The sequence below is a fragment of the Tamandua tetradactyla genome, chromosome 12 (genome assembly GCF_023851605.1).
Source record: "Tamandua tetradactyla isolate mTamTet1 chromosome 12, mTamTet1.pri, whole genome shotgun sequence".
NCBI lineage: Eukaryota > Metazoa > Chordata > Mammalia > Pilosa > Myrmecophagidae > Tamandua > Tamandua tetradactyla.
The window spans coordinates 3,926,537-3,947,683 of NC_135338.1; the positions used below are offsets into that span (position 1 = coordinate 3,926,537).

At 35.7% G+C, this 21,147-nt stretch overlaps 1 protein-coding gene across 1 annotated transcript in view; it reads right to left on the minus strand.

Annotated features, from left to right (window-relative positions):
• The window catches only part of MNAT1 (MNAT1 component of CDK activating kinase), a 340,377-nt gene that overhangs the window by 98,871 nt on the left and 220,359 nt on the right, over positions 1 to 21,147 (minus strand). Inside the window, exon 7 of the mRNA XM_077122460.1 lies at positions 10,380 to 10,501. Within this exon, the coding sequence (XP_076978575.1) occupies positions 10,380 to 10,501 (122 nt within the window). The remainder of the gene's footprint in view (positions 1 to 10,379; positions 10,502 to 21,147) is intronic.

A 21,147-nucleotide genomic window follows, 5' to 3' on the forward strand; every position in this document is an offset into this window, starting at 1 on the left:
AACATGCTCAAGGAGATGAAGGAAAATACAGAGAAAGAATCAAAGAATATTGGGAAAGCTATGAATGAGCAATACGAGAATGTTAGAGACAGAAATAAAGAACCAAATAGAACTACTGGAGTTGGAGCCCAAGGTAAAGGAAAAATTCCCAGGAGATTTTGAACAACAGTTTGGAACTGGCAGAAGAAAAAATTAATGAACTCAAAGACAAGAAAACTGAAATGAGTCAGGTTGAGGAGCAGAAAGAGAAAAGAATTACAAAAAAGCAAAATAACCTCTGGGACACCATAAAGCGTAGCAATGTAAGCATCATGAGAGCCCTAGAAGAAGAATAAAGAGACAGAAGTAATATTCAAAGCAATAATGACAGAAAACATGTCAAACATAGCAAAAGATGTGAACATGCATAATATACAAAAATCTGAAGAACACTGTATTGGTTTGCAAACTGCCAGAATGTGATATACCCAAATCAGAATGGCTTTTAAAAAGGGGGATTTAATAAGTCATACGTTTACAGCTGTAAGAAAGTGGAAATGTCCAAATTAAGGCACAACAAGAGGTTACCTTAATTCAAGAAAGGCTGGTGGGTCTGGAACACCTCTGTCAGCTGGGAAGTCATGTGGCTGGCATCTGCTGGTCCCTTGTTCCTGGGCATCCATTGCTTTCAGCCTCAGTTCCTGTGGGGGTTCCTACCTCACTTATCCAGGGCTGGTTTTCATCTCTTGGCTTACCTTAGCTCTGTCCAGGTTCTGGATTGCTTAACATCTCATGGTGATATCTGCTGAACTCCAAGTATCTCCAAACATCTGTGTCTCGGTTCTCCAAGTTTTGGCATCTATGTCAGCTCTGCTCTGAAGTTTCTGTCGTCTTTCTCTTCGTCAGCTTTCAGGCTTCTCTCATTTCTCTCCAAAATGTTTCCTCTTTCAAAGGATTCCAGTAAACTAATCAAGACCCACCTGGAATTGGTGGAATCATATCTCTATCTGATCAAGGCTCACACCCACAACTGGACATGTCACATCTCCGTGGAGATAATCTAATCAAATGTTGCCAACCTACAGTATTAGGATTAAAAGAAACCGCTGCTCCCAATGGATCAGGATTAAAACATAGCTTTTCTGGGGCACATATATTTTCAAATCAGCATAAACACTAAACAGGATAAGCATGCTGATCAAGCTACTCAATGAAAGGAGAGTTCTGAAAGCTGTAAGAGAAATGTAACATTTTGTACAATGGAATCCCAATTAGATTAAATGCCAATTTCTCATCAAAAATCATGGAGATAAGAAGGCAGAAGACTAAAATAGTAAAGTGTTGAAAGAAAACAATTAACAACCTAGAATTTTATATCTAATGAGAAATTCTTTCAAAAATGAGGGAGAGATTAAGACATTCCAGGATAAACAAAAGCTGAGGAAGTTCATACCATTAGACCTACCCTACAAAAGCAATGTTAAAGGGAGTTATTCAGGTGGAAAAGAAAGGACACTAGACAGTGGTTCCAAGCAGCATACAAAAATAAAAGCCTCTGAGACAGGTGACAATGTGATTAATTATAAATGACAGTACTATTGTATCATATTTTGGGGATATGTAACTCTTCTTACTTCCTACAGTTGGTAAAATGCAAATGCATAAAAAATAATGATAAATCTGTGGTTTGGGACATACAATGCATAAATATATAATTAATAATAAAAAAAGAACAATGGAGGGATGGAGAGTTAAAGGTACAGTGTATGTGGGTGCTATTGAAGAAAAATCAAATATGATCGATACATATTTAGGATGTTAAATATTAACCTCGTGGTAAATACAAGGAATATATATCCAGGTAGAAATGAGAAGAGGTTCAATTTGGTACAACACAAAAATTCAGTTGAATATGAAAGTAAGCACAGTGGAAAAACTGAGGATCAGTTTTATGTGCAACACTTAGAAAGTCTAAATAGCAAAAGTGTATAAGAAAGTCCTTCATAATCAGTAGTGATTTTAAATGTAAATGGTTTAAACTCTACAATCAAAATGCAGATATTGGGAGAATAGATGAAAAGCATAACCAAATGGAGTAGCTGGGTTCAGCTGTGACCTTGGCCAGGTGATGGTGCCCGGTTGGTTCTGCTGCTGTGGACGTAAATGCTCAGCATGTGAAATTCATCTATGGCTGATTATTGGCTAAGGGGAGTGCATTCTGCAATGAGTGATTTTTTTTAACTTTTTTTATTGCATAGTATAACATAGATACAAAGCAAAGAAATAAAAAGCAATAATTTTCAAAGCACTCTTCAACAAGTAGTTATAGGACAGATTCCAGAGTTTGTCATGGGCTACCATATGATCCTATCAGATTTTTCCTTCTACCTGCTCCAGAATATAGTAGGCTAAAGGGCTTAAATACTTTTTTTATCATCACAATTGACTTCTTTCCCTTCCTTTTTTGTGAAAAATAACGTATATTCAAAAAAGCTACAAATTTCAAAGCACAGCACCACAATTAGTTGTCGAACAGATTTCAGTGTTTGATATGGGTTACAATTCCACAATTTTAGGTTTTTACTTCTAGCTGCTCTAAAATACTGAAGACTAAAAGAGATATCAATTTAATGATTCAGCATTCATATTCATTTGTTAAATCCTATCTTCTGTGTATAACACTATCACTTTTGATCTTTCCATCCCTCTCTTTAGGGGAGTTTGGGCTATGGTTATTCTAAGGTTTTCATATTGGAAGAGTCTGTCACTAATATGGGGTAGGGAGATGGGAACCATTTGATGTTCTGGAGAGGCTGGGCTAGGTTTCAGGACTTATCTGGACAAGGGACCCATCTGGAGATGGTTTCTGGAAAGTTACTCTAGTGCATGCAACTCTTGTGGAATCTTATATATTGCCCTAGGTGTTCTTCAGGATTGGCTGGAATGGTCCTGATTGGGGGTTGGCAGGTTATGATAAGCAGCAAGGTCTAAATAGAGTTTGCATAAGAACAACCTCCAGAGTAGCCTCTGGACTCTATTTGAACTCTCTCTGCCATTGACACTTATTAGTTACACTTCTTCCCCCCTGGCAATGAGTGATGTTTTAATTTGATTAGCTAGAGACATAAAAGGAAGAGTCACAGAAGAGAGAGAAGGAGCTCAGCACAGCATACACAACTCAGCTCAGATCTCAGAGCTGACACAGACCTAGGCTTTTGGAGATGCAGAAAGGAATCACCCCAAGGAAAGACATTTGAACCCACAAGCCATGAGGGAAGGCCAGCAGATGTCGCCATGTGACAGATAAAGCCTAAGGAAAGCCTGCTACCTTTCCTCCAAAGAACTGCAAATATGTAACTAAATAAATCCCCTTAATAAAAGCCAGTCCATTCCTGGTGTATTATAATCTGGCAGCACTGGCAAACTAAACCAACAAACTACATGTTCATTTTAAATCCAAAGATGTAAGTAGCATGAAAGTGACAGGATGGAAAAAATATATACAGGGAAGAAGAAGGACAAATAATATTGATAAAGGGGTCAATTCAACAAGAAAACATAACAATTATAAATATATATATATAGCTAACAGCAGAGCCCCAAATTATATGAGGGAAATACTGACATTTGAAAGGAGAAATAGCGTTTTACATTAATCGTAAGAGACTTTAATACACCACATTAAGAATAGATAGGAAATCTAAACAGAAGATGGATGAGAAAATAAGATGACTTGAACAAAACCATTTACTGACCAGACCTCACAGTTCACCCAGCAACAACAGAACACACATTCTTCTTCAGTATGCACGGGCCACTCTCCTGGAAAGACCATACCATAGGTCAGAAAAACAGTCTCAGTAAATTAAAAAACAATGAAATCACAGGATGTATCTTTTCTAAACACAATGGAATGAAGCTAGAAACCAATAACAGAGGGAGAAATGGAAAATTCACAAATACGTAGAATTAAACAATGTACTCTTAAACAACCAAGGAGTAAAAGAGGAAATCACAAAGGAAATTAAGAAAGACTTAAGGAGAATGAAAATGAAAATACAGTATACATAACTTACGGGATGCAGCAAAGATGGTACAAAGAGGGAAATTTATACTTCTAGATACATAGATTAAGAAATAAGAACAATTACAAATCAGCAAGCAACCTAATCTCAAAATTGGGAAGCCTAGAAAAAGAGCAGAAAGAAGGAAATAACAAAGATTCGAATAAAGATAAAGGAAATAGAGAATAATAAAAAACAACAGAGAGAATCAACAAACCAAAAATTGGGTCTTTGAAAAGATCACTAAAATCGACAAATCTTTAAGCTAAACTGACAAAGAAAAAAAAGAGGGGGACACAAAAAAATATGAAATCAGAAATGAAAAGGACACAAATAACTGTGAAATGAGAAAAGAAAAAGGATATAACTACAGACCACACCAAACAAAAAGAACTATAAGAAAATACATTGAACAACTGTATGACAAATTAGATAACCTAGATGAAATGGACAAATTTCTAAAAACACACAAACTACCTAAACTAACTAACTCAAGAAGAAACAGAAGATCTCAGTAAATCAATAACTAGTAAAGAGATTGAATCAGTAATCAAAAAAATCAAAGAAAAGAACAAGACCAATGGCTTCACAGGAAATTTTACCAAACATTCTAAGAAGCAGCAACACTAATCTTGGCCAAACTCATCGGAAAACAATGAAGAAGAATACTTAATAATTCATTTTATGAGGCCAACATCTCCGTAATACCAAAAAGCCAGATAAAGACACCACAAGTAAAGAAAATTACAGACCAATATAGTCCTCAACAAAATACCAGAAAACCAAATAAAATGGTATATCAAAAGAATTATACACCATGATCAAGTGGGATTTATTACAGGTATGCAAGGGTGGTTCAAAATAAGAAAGCCAATTAATGTAATATACTACATTAACAAAGTGAAGGGAAAATCCACATGGTCATCACAATTTACACTGAAAAGGAACTGGACAAAATTTTGTAGCCCTTCTTGATGAAAACACTTAGAAAACTTGGAATACAAGGAAAGGTCCTTGACATGATAAAGGCCATATAAGAAAACCCACAGCCAACATCACACTTGTGGGGAAAGACAGAAAGCTTTCCCTCTAAGATATGGAACAAGAAAAGAATGCCAACTGTCACTACCGCTATTCAACATTTTACTGGAAGTTCTAGATGGAGCACTTAGGCATGAAAAATGAATAAAAGGCATCCAAATTGGAAGGGACAGAGTAAAACTTTCTTTCTTTACAGATATGATCCTATCTACAAAGAAAATCCTGAAAAATCCACAACAAAGCTCATAAACTAATAAATGAATTCAGTTACAAAAACTAACATTCAAAAATTAATAGTGCCACACATGGAATATTGGTGGCTAACAGCCATGAAAATTTAAAAAAAAAAAGATTTTTGATCTCAAAAAAAAATCAATAGTGTTTCTATGCATAAACAATGAATAATCAGAAGAAGAGATCATGAAAAAATCCATTTAAAATAGCAACTAAAAGTATCAAATATCTAGGAATAAATCTAGTCAAGAATATAACGGACTTTTACACAGAGAACTGCAAAGCATTGCTAAAAGAATCAATGAAGACCTAAACAAATGGAAGAATATTCTGTGTTTGTGGACTGGAAGATTAAATATTAAGATGTCAATACTATCCCAGGCAACTTAACAGATTCAACACAAACACAATAAAAATTCCAACAACCTTTTCTACAGAAATGGAAAAGCCAATTATCAAATTTGTATGGTAGGGTAACATACCCCAATACCCCATAAAGCCAAAGTTATTCACCTTGAAAAAGAAGAATGAAGTTGGAGGACTCACACTTTCTGATATTAAAATTTATTATATTCCCAGTGCCTGCCCATGAAAAGAAAAACAAAAAAAGAAAAGAAAATTTATTACAAAGCCATAGTGATCAAAAGAGTATAATACCGGCATGAAGACAGGCATACAGACAAACGAAATCAAAGTGAATGTTCAAAATAAACCTTCACATCTATGGCCCAGTGATTTTGACAAGGGGCAAAGGACACTCAATTGGGAAATAATAGTCTTTTCAACAAATGGTACTGGGAAAACTGGAGTTCCATGTGCAAAAGAATGGAGGAGGACCCCTACTTCACACCACATACAAAAATTCACTTGAAATGGATCAAAGACCTAAATAAATATGAGCCAAAACTATCAAACTCCTAAAAGAAGATATATAGAAGCATCTTCAAAACCTTTTACTAGGCAATGGTTTCTTAGACTTTACACCCAAAGCACAAGCAAGAAGAGAAAAGATAAAGAGGATCTCATGAAAATTTAAAACTTTTATGCATCCAAGAATTTTATCATGAAAGTAAACCAACAATGTACAGAGTACAAGAAAATATTTGGAAACCATATAGCCAATAAATACATAATAACCAGCACATATAAAGAAATCCTTCAACTCAATAACAAAAAGAAAGCCCAATCATAAATTGGGCAAAAGACTTGAAATGGAATTTCTCCAAAGGAAAGATACAAATGGACACCCCCCCCCCCAAAAAAAAACATAGGAAAAGATGTTCAACATCATTAGTTATTAGGGAAAATAAAATCAAAATCACAATGAAACAACATCTCATGCCCACTATAATGTCTGCTATTTAAAAATGGAAAATTACAAGTGTTGAAGAGGATGTTGAAAAATAGGAACAATTATTCATTGCTGGTGACAACGTAAATGGTGCTGCCATGGTGAAGGACAGTTTTGAAGTTAAGGGTAGAATTACCATATGATCCGGCAATTCCACTATTAGGTATATACCCAAAAAGAATCAAAAGTATGGACTCAAACAGACATTTGTACACCAATTTTCATAGCAGCATTATTCACAACTGCCAAAAGATGGAAGCCACCCCAAGCATCCATCGACTGATGAATGGATACACAAAATGTGGTTCATATATACAATGAAATATTATTCAATTATAAAATGGAACGAAGTTCTGAATGCATGCAACAACATGGATAAACCTGGAAGACAGCATGTTGAATGAAAAAAATAAACACAAAAGTTCAAATATTGTATGAGCTCACTGTTTTGAGCCCATTAGAATAAGCAAACTCATAGAGTTAGAATCTAGAACACGGGTTACAAGTGTATGGGATGGGGATAGGGAACAGAAAGTTAAGGCTTGAAATGTACAGGGTTCCTAAATGCAATGAGGGTAATGGATGGTGCTGATGGTGGCACAACATTGTGAACACTATTAACAACATTGGCATATTTATCTGACTTTGATTAAAAGGGAAATATTAGATTGTATATATGTAATAGAATAAAATTTTTTTTAAAAATCCATCAAACCATAATACACAGTGAATCCTAAGTTAAACAATGGGCTATATTTAACAGCAATTATGATAATGTGCTTTCATCGATTTTAACAAATATACAAATATACAGTAGTATATAGGAATTCTGTATTTTATGTATGATTTTTCTGTAAAACCACACCTTCATCAATTAAAAAAAAATACATAAGCTCAAACTACAGAGCTAACACTCAACTCTCCACACTAATGGCTTGACAGAAGAAGAGGAGTAAATATTTCTGGGTATAAATGTTATTTGCTGAGTCCCTAATGATCTGTTTCATGGTGTCCAACATTCAACCGATAATTACAAGAAACACAAGAAAGAAACAAATCCATTGTCAAAATATTAAACACTAAAGAGACTCAGACCCAGAGATGTCAGAACAATTAACGAAGGACTTCAAAATAACTATGATTAATAAGTTAAAGGATCTAGTGAAAAAGTTGGACAGCACATGTGAATAGATGGGCTGAAAAGCAGAGACAGAAGTGATAAAAAGGAGTCAAATAGAAATGCTACGAAAATTGCAATATCAGAAATAAAAAATTCCTTAACTAAGCTTATCAGTAGAATAAACATAGATGAATAAATGAATTTAAAAATAAGACATTAGCAATTATCCGAACTTTTGAATACATGCACATACAAGATTAAAGAACCCAAAATAGCTCATTCAAGAGCTGTAAAACAATATAAAAAATCTAACATATGTGAAATTAAAATCTCAGAATGAAAGCAAGGAAAATATGGAGCAGAAAAATATTGAAAGAACTAATCGCTATTTCCAAAATTAAAGACAACAAAATTCAGATCCACGCTCTCAGAGGATCTTTTAAAACATCTATGCCTTTATATGTAATGCTAGGTTATTGTAGAAAATATACATTAAATATGTTTTATCCAATTGGCATTTTTTGCCTATTAATTTGAGTACTGAGACTTGTGCTGCCCAATATGGTAGCCACTAGACACAGGTGACTATTAAAATTGAAATTAGATGTAACTGAATAAAACTAAAAATCAGCTGTCTAATTGTTCTAGATATTATTCAAGTACTCAACAGAAATATGTGATATGTAGCAACCTTATTGGACAGCACACATCTGGAACATTTCCATCACTGCAGAAAGTTCTTTTGGATTGTGCTAGTTGAAAGCATTTATATTTAATTTAAGTATTGATATGGTCAAGATTAAATCTACAATCTTCCTATTTGTTTCTAACTGCCCCATTTTTTCATTCTGTTTTCCTCTGCTCTTTTAATATTTTTCTTTATCGTTACTTGGATAAAAAAGATTTAATGGGGTGGGTCATGGTGGCTCAGCAGGCAGAGTTCTCGCCTGCCATGCTGGAGACCCGGGTTCCATTTCCAGTGCCTGCCCATGCAAAAAAAAAAAGATTTAATGTGTGTTTTCTACAATAAGTCTGATACCATTTTTCTTCTGCTATTGGTTTACTGGTTATACCTCTTTGTTTTCCTTTATTAGTAGCTGTTCTAGGGCTTTTATTAAACATCTTTAACTTATCACAGTCTATGTCCAAATAATATTTTACTATTTCCCATATATTGTAAGAACATCCCATCACCATACATCCCTTTTTCTCTTCCTTTCCATTATGCTATTGTTGTCATACTTCTCCATATGTTATAAAACACACAATTCATTGTTATTATATGGGTATTCCATGATCTCTAAAATGAAATTTCGATGAGAAAATTATAGAAAAATACAAAACTGTGTAAGAAAGTGGTAGTATTTCAAATACCTTATCTTCACAGATATTAAAAGTAAAGACTTAAAGAAAAATTTATTTTAAAAATACTGAATTCTAGTTCTTGGTAACCTAGTAAAGAGATGAGAAATAAATATCTGCATCATTTATAACTTTTTACATCATAATATCAAATCATATCTGTCTCACAGGCTTTAAGTATAGCATTTAGGACAATTGTTTGACAAATCTGTAACTGCAAATTCAAAACTGGGTTTAGGTTGTGTTTCACATATCTCCAGCTTCATTTTTAGAAGCTGTAGGACATTTAGATAATACCAAACTAAAGAAAATCTGGAGTTTAGATCTATCCAAGAGCAGAGAATTTTATTTTCTATTATTTTAATAGAAACTTACCTTGGAATTTCCATGTTCACATGTAAAACATTATACATAATGTCTAAAATTTCGGTTTTGGTTTTGAATATGGTTTTGTTTCATCTTTCTTGGTTTTGCTGCTGTGGTCTTTGATTATTATATATTTTTTAATAACTTGGCCTCATTGTACCCATTATTTTATTTTCAGTTTATATTCTTAAAATACTTTCTTTTATTACAATGGTTTCTGAATGGTCTCTGATCCTGTCATTCAATAATTTTTGTTGAGAGACCAGAACCAAGAAGTGATTTGTTCCATCCAGTAAATCCTATGCCTGTACTTTTCAAGCCCAAGCACCAGCTGTTACCATGAGACAGACTCTGATCACCTCCATCATTTTCAAAATGCATGCAAATAATATGACTGTGAGCCAAGTGGCCAGTTCTATGTTATATCTTTGGACAAAAAATGTTTCATGGCTCATTTCTCCTAAGTATACTTTCACTGTAGACAACAGACAGTGAATAAATCTGCCGTTTTTCATGGCAAGGAACCCAACTCTCATATTTTTACTGGCTTACTACAGAATAAATTAAACCCCAGTTTCGAAAAAATACAAGGTGAGAAGAAAATGAACAGCGACTTTAGTCGGCTGCCAAACACAGCCTTAAATGGGAACTAAATGTAGTCCAGTCTCAAATCCAAGAGGCATAACAAGACCATAAAAAAATTACTGTATTAAAATGGAACTTAGTATTAAGAACTGTTCATATTTTACAAAAGAGTAAAGTTCTCTGAACTTAAAATCTAAGAATGCTAAAGCATTAGTTAAAACAAGCAACAAGGCTCTTGACATCAGCTCCTTTATGCGAAGTTTCCTGGGGTACTTACCCAAGTCTTCCTAGACTCTGAAGCTCAGGAACTTGTGGTCCACACGTCTCTATCTGCAGTGGTTGGTATTCATATAGTGCTTCTTCAAGCTTTTGTATAGGAGCTAATGAAATTTGCTGGCCCTGTTTTTTTAAAAATGAAGGAAATTAATAACTTTTAATATTACTTTCATATCGCTACTCATAATGGTCATTTCAAACATAACTAAATTCCTCACACTGAATATATTATCCATTATATTGGTTGTTCCATGGCATACTGTAGTAGAGTACTGAAACTCACATAACATATGATCATTGACATATGATTTAAAGAAGGGAAAACAAATCTACCATTAAACTTAAACAGCCTTAAACACTAAAGTTGTCCATCTTCATATTTTCCTATTAATATTATACAGCTTTGACAACATGAGAATCATTGTTTGGTGAAAGCCCTAATTAAGGAAGTAAGCTAATGAAATTACTCTCTGAAAATCTTTGCTACATAAATGTTTATTCTCTTAAATATTTACAATGGAATCAATTTATTTAATAAACATATATATGATGTTAAACATATATATATGTAAAAACACAAAACAGGGCAGTGCAATGGAGTGGTAGAATTCTCGCCTGCCATGACAGAGACCTGGGTTTGATTCCCAAAGGCTGCCCATGTCAAATGAAAAAAAGAAACACAAAACAAAAATGTTTATGGTAAAACCTGATAAGTTGAATGAAAGCATCCAAATACTTTTCCTAAAAGAAAGAACTACAGGATAACTAAAATAATAGAATCTAAAGACTATACATGACTACAATATACTAATTAAAATGCCACTCAGTCAGACAGCACCATTACATGGAGAGTTACGAATTATATATCTGGTTATAGAATTCTAATTTTTTAAAATCACTATTTTTCATCCACTCTGTGTTTTCTAACTCTAATCTTAAGTCTGTTAACTTTTCTTGGTATATTTTCCCGATCTATTTCTCTATTGCTTAACATTTTTACATTTATTAACTCCACCATTTTTCTAGTTTAAAATTTCTTCTCATTACCTTCCTTAGTTTTATGTTACCTTTTCCTCTAAATTCCTAAATTGGATGCTAAGTAATTTTATCTCTTTTATTATAAAAATAAAATGAAAGTGGTGACCTTAAAGTGATACAGGAAGACTTCCAAGAATATGGCCAAATAGAGTACCTCAAGTTCAGCCCTGCTCCACATAAAAATTAGAGAAGGGACAGGATATGATTGAGTCAGTGATTCAAAAGTGTAATTGACCTGGGAGACTCTTCTGCATCACATAGGGTAGACCCAGTTGCAGAGGTCAAAGAACTGAGAAGCAGAAACCTGGAGCATGGCAGAGGCACGGAGCCCACGGAAATGCACAGACGGTAGCCAGGGACTAGGGAGTAAGCCAGGCCACGTTCCTTGGGCACGTTACCCTCACCACTGCAGCCTCGTGACCAGCGACTCACCCCACACCCCACACACCAAACCAGTCATCCGCTCCCATTCCCTGTGCTGCAAGCACCAACCCCCAGCAGTCCCCAGCTCGCATACCTACCTCATATCCCCACTTCTGCCCAAACGCAGCCCAACCCACCTCTCCTGCACCCCTCCCAAGCACTACCTCCCCCTTCCCTGTTCCCTGCACCCATGCTACCCCCAGACACCACTCATAGTTGTCACACAGCCACACCCAGACCCGCCTGAGCTTTGCACATCAGTTTATAGCACTCCTAGACCCACAGAAGCCCACGGGCCCACACTCACATCCTTCAGCTCTGGAAACTTTAGTTTACAGCTCTCCTAGCCCCGTGCATGCGCATGGGCCCCTAGTCACAACATTCAGCTCTGGGAACATCAGATTACAATAGAACCATGCTTGTGATGGACCTCAGTCACATTTTCCACCTCTGGGAAAGTACTGACCTTTGCAGCCGGTTCTCACTCACCACAACAAAAGAAGGCATAACACCAATCGGCTGCCACGTCTCTATGCATGGGAACAAAGGGCCCCACGCCGTAGAGAACACCACGGGTACACCCCACAGACCAGTACACTCGCGCAGCTATATCCACCCTGGCTGCTGAGCACCCACATTCACAAACACTTTCCCAATTTGTGACCATACCTGCCCTGAACCAAGTCACTGCACTGATGGACCCTGCCTGTTGCCCTGCTCCCTGCTGCACATACATCCCACAGACACAAGGCCTCCAACTACTGAAAGAAGTCAACTCCCAAAGTAAATCAATCCAGATATTTACATGTGACGAAAACAACAGAAGATCACAAAGCATATCACAATGCAGACAGATACAGCCCTAACAACCAAATTAAAACACCAGAAGAGATACAGACGTTGGAACAACTAACCAAACATGTTCATATAACTCTACTTAATAAAATAAGTGGGATGGCAAATGACATAACGGAGATCAAGAAGACACTAGAAGAGGGCGGGCCACAGTGGCTCAGCAGGCAAGAGCACTTGCTGCCGTGCCTGAGGACCCGAACCCCAGTGCCTGCCCATGTAAAAAAAAAAAAAAACAGAAGAGCATAAAGAGGAATTTGAAAGAATAGTGTCACATAGATTATAGATTCTGCTGACCAAATAAAAACATACAAGAGCCACACAACACCAGAGACAGAAGAATAAGCAACACAGAGGATAAGATAACTGCCTTCGAAGACTCAAAATAGCAAATGACAAAAAACATGGAAAAATTTGAATTGGATCTCAGGGAAAAGACAGACAAAACAAAGTGCACAAATATAAGAACCACTGATGTCCCGAAAGGAGGAGAGAAGAACAAAGGAAGAGTACTTGAGGATATAATGGGAGAAAACTGCCCAACCCTTATAAAGGACATAAATACAAAAGTCAAAGAAGCCCAACGAACTCCAAACAGAATAAATACAATTAAGCCTCTCCCAAGACACATACTAATGAGTCTGTCATGTTGAAGAGAAGCGGAAAATCCTGAAAGCAGCAAGAGAAAAACAATCTACTACATACAAGGGAAACCACATAAGACTGAGTTTAAACTATTGAACTAGCACCATGGAGGCAAGAAGACAGTGGTACGATATATTTCAGATCCTGAAAGAGAAAGCTTCCATCCAAGAATTCTGTACCCAGCCAAACTGTCCTTTAAAACCGAGGAAGAAATTAAAGTTTTCACAGGCAAACAAGTTCTGAAACAATTTGTCAACAAAAGACTGACCCTACAAGAAATACCAAAAGGAGTTCTGCCGCCAGAAACAAAAAAGACAGGAGAGGAACGTCTAGAGGAGGGCACAGAATTGAAGAGTACCAGTAAGTGTACTTTCAAGGATAAAAAGAGAAAGAGGGAAAAGAATATATAAATCTGACAAAATAAAAAAGATAAGACAGTAGATTCAAGAGACACCTTTTCTGTAATAACTTTGAATGTTAACAGATTAAATTTACTAATTAAAAGATACAGATTGGCAGAATGGATTAAGAAATATAATCCACCTATATGTTGCTAACAAGAGACTCATCTTAGACACAAGGATAAAAATGGATTGAATGTGAAAGGAAGGAAAAAAATTTTACATGCAAGTTGTAACCAGAAAAAAGTAGGAGTCGCTATACTAATATCGGGCAAAATAGACTTCAAATGTAAAGACATCATAAGAGACAAACACGGACACTATGTACTAATTAAACGGTCAACTGACCAAGAAGATATAACAATCATAAATGTTTATGCTCTCAGTCAAGGAGCTCCAAAGTACATGAGACAGACATTGGCAAAACTGAAGGAAGCAACAGACGTTGAGCAATAATAGTAGGAGACTTCAATACCACCACTCTCCTCTATAGATAGAACAATCAGACAGAAGATCAACAAGGAAATAGAGAAGTTAAATAACTTGATAAATGAATTAGATCTAACAGACATATATAGGTCATTGCACCCCAAAACACAAGGATATATGTTTTTCTCTAGTGCTCATGGAACATTCTCCAAGATAGATCACATGCTGGGGTACAAAACAGGTCTTTACAAATTTAAAAAAAAAACTGAAATTATTCAAAGCACTTTCTCTGATCACAATGGGATGAAGTTGGATATCAATAACCACCAAAGAACAAAGACATTCACAAATATATGGAGATCAAATAACACACTCGTAAACAACCAGTGGGTTAGAGAAGAAATTGCTAGAGAAATCAGTAGCTATGGGGAGATGAATGAAAATAAGATTACAACTTATCAGAACTTACGGGATGAGGCAAAAGCTGCGCTAAGAGGGTAATTTATTGCCCTAAATGTCTATATTAAAAAAACAAGAAAGAGCAAAAATCGAGGACTTAACAGCATACCTGGAGGAACTTGAGAAAGAACAGCAAACTAACCCCAAAGCAAACAGAAGAAGAAAAATAACAAAGATTAAAGCAGAGATAAATGAATGGGAGAACAAAAGAACAACAGAGAGAGTCAATAAAACCAAAAGTTGGTTTTTTGAGGACATTAATAAAATGGATAGGCCACTAGCAAGGCTGACAAAGAAAAAAAGAGAGAGGATGCAAATATAATGAAGAATGAGAAGGGATACATAAACACAGACCCTGAAGAAATTAAAGAAATTATAAGCGGATACTATGAACAACTATACACCAACAAACTAAACAACTTAGATGAAATAGACAAATTCCTGGAATCACAAAAACAAGCTACACTGACTCAGGAAGAAACTGAAGATCTCAACAAACCAAACACAAACTAACAGATTCCAAAATCTCTGACTCTCACCAAAATCTTCCTACAAAGAAAAGGTCAGTGCTAGATGGCTTCACAGGAGAATTTTATTGAACATTCCAAAAAGAAATAACACCAATTCTGCTCAAACTTTTCCAAAAAATTGAGGAAAAAGGACCTCTACCTAACTCATTTTATGAAGCTAATATTTTAATACCAAAGCCGGGTAAAGATGCTATAAGAAAGGAAAACTGCAGGCCAATCTCCCTAATGAACATAGATGAAAAATTCTCAAAAAAATGTTAGCAAATCAAATGCAACAGCACATTAAAAGAATTATACACCATGACCAAGTGGGGTTTATACCAGAAATGCAAGGATGGTTCAACACAAGAAAATCAATTAATGTAATATAGCACATTAACAAATCAGAAGGGAAAAATCACACAATCATCTTGATGGATGCTGAAAAAGCATTCAAAAAAATTCAGCATCCTTTTCTAATGAAAACACTCCAAAAGATAGGCATCAAAGGTAACCACCTCAATATGATAAAGGGAATATATGAAAAACCGATAGCCAGCATCATACTCAATGGAGAGAGACTGAAAGCTTTCCTCCTAAGGTCAGGAACAAGACAAGGATGCTTACTTTCACCACTATTATTCAACATTGTGCTATAAGTTCCAGCTAGAGCAATCAGGCAGGACAAAGAAATAAAAGACATCCAAATTGGAAAGGAAGAAGTAAAACTTTCAGTATTTGCAGATGACATGATTTATTCTTGGAAGATCCTGAGAAATCTACAGTAACGTAACATGAGCTAATAAAGAAATTCAGCAAGGTGGCAGGATATAAAATTAATGTGCAAATATCAGTAACGTTTCTAGACACAAGCAATGAGCTAGCTGAGGACTCAGTTAAGGAAAAATTTCCATTCAAAATAGCAACTAAAAGAATCAAATACTCAGGAATGAACTTAACTAGAGATGTAAAGGACTTGTACACAGAAAACTACATAACATTGCTAAAAGAAATGAAAGGAGATCTAAATTGGTGGAAAGACATTCCCTACTTATGGATAGGAAGGATAAATATAGTTAAGATGTCAATTCTCCCCAAATTGATCTACAGATTCAACACAGTACCAATTAAAATACCAAAAACCTACTTTGACGATTTGGAAAAGTGAATTACCAAATTCATCTGAAGGGAGAGACACACCAAATACCTAAAGACATCCTAAAATAGAAGAAGGAAGTGGTAGTATTAACACTCCTGACTTTAAAACCTATTATAAAGTCACAGTGGTCAAAACAGCATGGTACTGGCACAACGATGGAAGCAATGACCAATGGAATCAAATTGAGGGCACAGAAATAGACCATCAAATCTAGGGTTAACTGATTTTTGATAAGGCTCCCAAGTTATCTGAACAGGGACAAAATAGCCTTTTCAGTAATTGAGCATGGAAGAACTGGACATCAATAGTCAAACGAATGAAAGAGGACCCCTACCTTACACCCTACACAAAAAATTAGCTCAAAGTGGATCAAACAAATATAAGAACTAGCACCATAAAGCTTCTAGAACAAAATATAGGGAAACATCTTCAAGACCGAGTAATAGGAGGTAGCTTTCTAAACTTTACACCAAAGCACAAGCAACAACAACAACAAAAATAGATGGGAACTCTGCAAAATCAAATCCTTCTACACCTCAAAAGACTTTGTCAAAAACATGAAGAGGCAGCCAACTCAACGGGAGAAAATATTTGGACTCACATGTTGGACAAAGGTTTGAGTTCTTGTATATACAAAGAAATCATGCAACTCATCAACAAAAGAACAAAGAACCCAATTATAAAATAGGGTAGACATATGAATAAGCATTTTTCTGAAGAGCAAATACAGATGGCTCAAAAGTCCATGAAGAGATGTTCATTTTCACTGGCTATAAGGGAAATGCAGATCAAGACAATGAGATACCACCTCACACCTATAAGAATGGCTGCTATTAAACAAACAGGAAACTATAAATGTTGGAGAGAATGTGGAGAAACTGGGGCACTTATGCACGGCTGGTGGGAATGTATAATGGTGCAGCCACTATGGAAGATTGTTTGGTGGTTCCTTAGGAAATAAATATCGAGTTGTCCTATGACCCAGCAATAGCACTACTTGGTATATACCCAGAAGAGCTGAAGGCAATGACACAAACAGACATTTGCACATTGATGTTCAAAGCAGCATTATTCACAAATGCCAAAAGAGGGAAACAAACTAAATACCCATCAGCAGACCAGTGGATCAACAAAATGAGGTATATACGTACAATGGAATATAATGCAGCAGTAAGACGAAATGATGTCCTGAAGAACATAACAAGATGGATGAGCCTTGAGGACATAACGCTGAGTGAAATTAGCCAGACACAAAAGGATAGATACTGTATGATTCCGCTTTTATGACCAGCACAAAGGTATAATCAGAGGCTTAGAATACAGAGTATAGGGGTCTTAGAGATACACAGAAGCTAGAGATGGATGAATGGTTGGCTAATGAGGTTGAATGCCAATGTAAGGGAATAGATAGGAGTGAAGGGGATTCTCCAGTGGGTCTAGAAGTAAATACTGAAATGGAGAAGATTGAAAGGGGTTATAAAGACCTATGTGTCCCATTGATTAACTCAAGAAATATGAATTAGTTTCTGCAAGAATTACTTCAAAGATATGATTCTTGTACAAAGAGTGTTTAAGTCCAGGGTAAAGGGGGGAAATGCTATCGGATGCTATGGGCTATGTTCAGTAGGAAAACAACAGCACTACCATAGCAACAGCAGAGGTAAATAATGGGAGGAGGAACAACAGTTAAGAGGAGATTTAGATTTCCTATTTGGTGAGGGTGTGTTTATTGGTTTTCTTTCTCTTGGGAACAACGAAATTTTCTAAATTGAGAATATTGATGGACTGTGGACTTTGGGCACTATTCATGATGCCTGATGAATGCAGGTGGCTGAAGGATGCAGTGACTGAGAAGTAGATTGGCGAACGATGGTATATACTTATGAACGAAGGCTGTGCTGAAACCTAGAGGGCAGCCTCTCCAGAACATCAGATTTTTCCATCTACCTACCCCATATTAGTGACAGACCCTTCCAATACCAAAAATTTAGAATGGCCAAAGCCCAAACACCCCTAAAGAGAAGGATGGAAAGATCAAAGGTGATGGTGGAGTTAAACAGTGAAGATAAGATTTTACAAATGAATATGAATGCTGAATCATTAAATTGATATCTCTTTTAATCTCCAGTATCTTAAAGCAGCTAGAAGTAAAAACCTAATATTTTGGAATTGTAACCTATTTCAAACTCTGAAATATGTTCTACAAGTAATTGTAGTGTTGTGCATTGAAATATATTACTTTTTTGTATATATGTTATTTTTCAAAAAAAAAAAGAAGGAAAAAAAGTCGATTTTGACAGTAAAAAATATTTACACCTTCTAGTCTCCTATATTCTGGAACAGCCAGAAGGAAAAATCTGAGAGGATTGTATGGGAGCCTATGACAAACTTTGAGATCTGTCCTGTAACTACCTGTACCTGTTGAAGAGTGCTTTGAAAACTGTTACATTTTTATTTCTTTGCTTTGTATATTTATTTCTTTGTTATACTATTCAATAAAAAAAAGTTTAAAAAAAGTTAAACATGGGCAATTTTGATCCTAGTTATAAACACAAAATAATTGAAAGCAGGAATTTAAGGTTGAAACAACCCCTTTATGCTTTAACTATCAAACAGATAATCAAAATATGTGATTATGTGCATAAAACAAAATATTTTTCACCCATACAAAGGAATGAACTTGTGATAGGTATTACAGCACGGATGAACCTTTTAAACATTGTTTTGAATGAAATAAGCCAGACAGAAAAAGTAAAAATATCATAGAATTCAACCTGCCTGAAACATATAAAATGCACAGCCCATAGAGACAGAAAGTAGATTATAGATTGCCAGGGACCAGTAGAAGATGGAAATAGGGATTTATTGTTTTAAAAGTACAGGTTTCTTTAGGGGATCATAGAAAAATGTTGGTAATATATGGTACTGATGATAGCACAACACTGTGAATGTAACTGATACCACTGAAGTGTCCATTTAAAAACAGCTAAATGCCGGAGACCAGGGTTCAATTCCCCGTGGCTGCCCATGCAAAAAAAAGAAGGTTAAAATTTCTAAATTTTGACTTGTACATATGGGTTGGGATAATGAAAAAATCATATATAATTTTTAATTTAGAGATGTCTCGTGTGCTCTTCACCCAGTTGTCCCAATGGGAACATCTTACATCTTGCGTAGCTATAGTAAAATATCAAAACAAGGAAATTTACATGGACACAATACTCAGACATTATTTAGATTTTAAGTCTTATATCCACTCATCTCTGTGTGTGTAAGCATGTGTAAATCTATGCAATTTTATCACATATGTAGATTTGTGTAACAATCACTACAATCAATGTACAGAACTGTTCCATGACCACAAAGTTTCTTTGTTATATCTCTTCTAAGTTTTTTGATTTATGTGTGTAAAATTGTTCCTCTTATTCTTAAAAAAAAAGATAGAGGAAAATAATAGCAAGAATTGAGGATACAAGGAAGAAAACCACTGAAAATGTTTGCAATCGAGTCATGGTTTTTCTCATCAAGTTCAATCCAACGTACTACCAAGTCTAGCTAGTTTGACAATCATGTTAAGAGTGTCTCTGATGGGCGGGCCGCGGTGGCTCAGCGGGCGGGAGTGCTTGCCTGCCATGCCGGAGGACCCCGGTTCGATTCCCGGCCCCAGCCCATGTAAAAAAAACAAACAAACAAACAAAAATATAATAAAATAAAGATGTTTCCCTTTCTTCCTTCCTTCTATCCTTCCTTCTCTGTCTTTCTAAAAAAAAAAAAAAAAAAAAAAAGAGTGTCTCTGACATTGTGACCTCAAAACGCCTTTGCCTTCTTTGTTCCAATCACCTTCATCTAACTCTGAAAAAACTTTCACAGCCACAAACTGGACTTTAATACCTAGAGAACTATACTTTCCTTCTAATTTTTAAATTCTAAATTCTACTCTAATTACCAACTCCTAGCTTCCCACTAAATGTTCTCTGAACTCCATGAACCCTAATCAATAAGTTCTCACCAGCTTCACTTCCTACTTTTGCCTGTACTTCACAGTCAAGTATTTAACCACACTTTCATTAGCACCTTCATTCCCACTTTAGGTCTACCAATCCCCAATTGTTAATTTCTCTATCCCATGCACAGGCTAACGGACCCTGAGTGTAGCTTGATACTCCTTTACTGCTTTCATATTCATCTCTCTTTTGGATTTCTCTGATTTCTGATCTATACTACTATTATCATTCTCTTCATTCTCTGCAAAAGACCCAGGAAAATGCAAGCCTAAAGACATGAACTTGCATAACTGTCTCCTTTTTTTACAGCCTTGGTAACAATCTCTGAAGAAGCACCTTGCCTTTGCAAGGTAAATCTTCCAATGCTTTGATTCTTTCCTCTCATCTTCCTGCAGAATTTTATTCTACCAATCATCAGATGAAAACAAAACAAAACAATAATGTGCAAACAGAGTTAAATTTGAGAGCACCGGTTATCAGGACATAGAGAGTAGAAATAAGGCAACTGATGTTTAAGGAGTACAGAATGTTTAATATGGTTGACTGTAAAGGTACAGAGATGGATTGCACAATAATGTGTGATGGTAGCACAATACTGTAAGTATAACAAACAAAGCTGAGTGTGAGTATGGTTGAAAGAGGAAGGCTAGTGGCATGTATGTCACCAGAAGGAACGTTAGAGGATAAAAACAGACTGTATACCTTAGCAAAATCTAGAGTGGATGATGACAGTGGCTAATTTGTACAAATACAGGAAACTATTGACATGAACTAGAAGAAATGTATACACTATTACAATGTGTTAAAATGGGACAGTATTTGGGAAAAATACAACTGATGCAAACTAAGG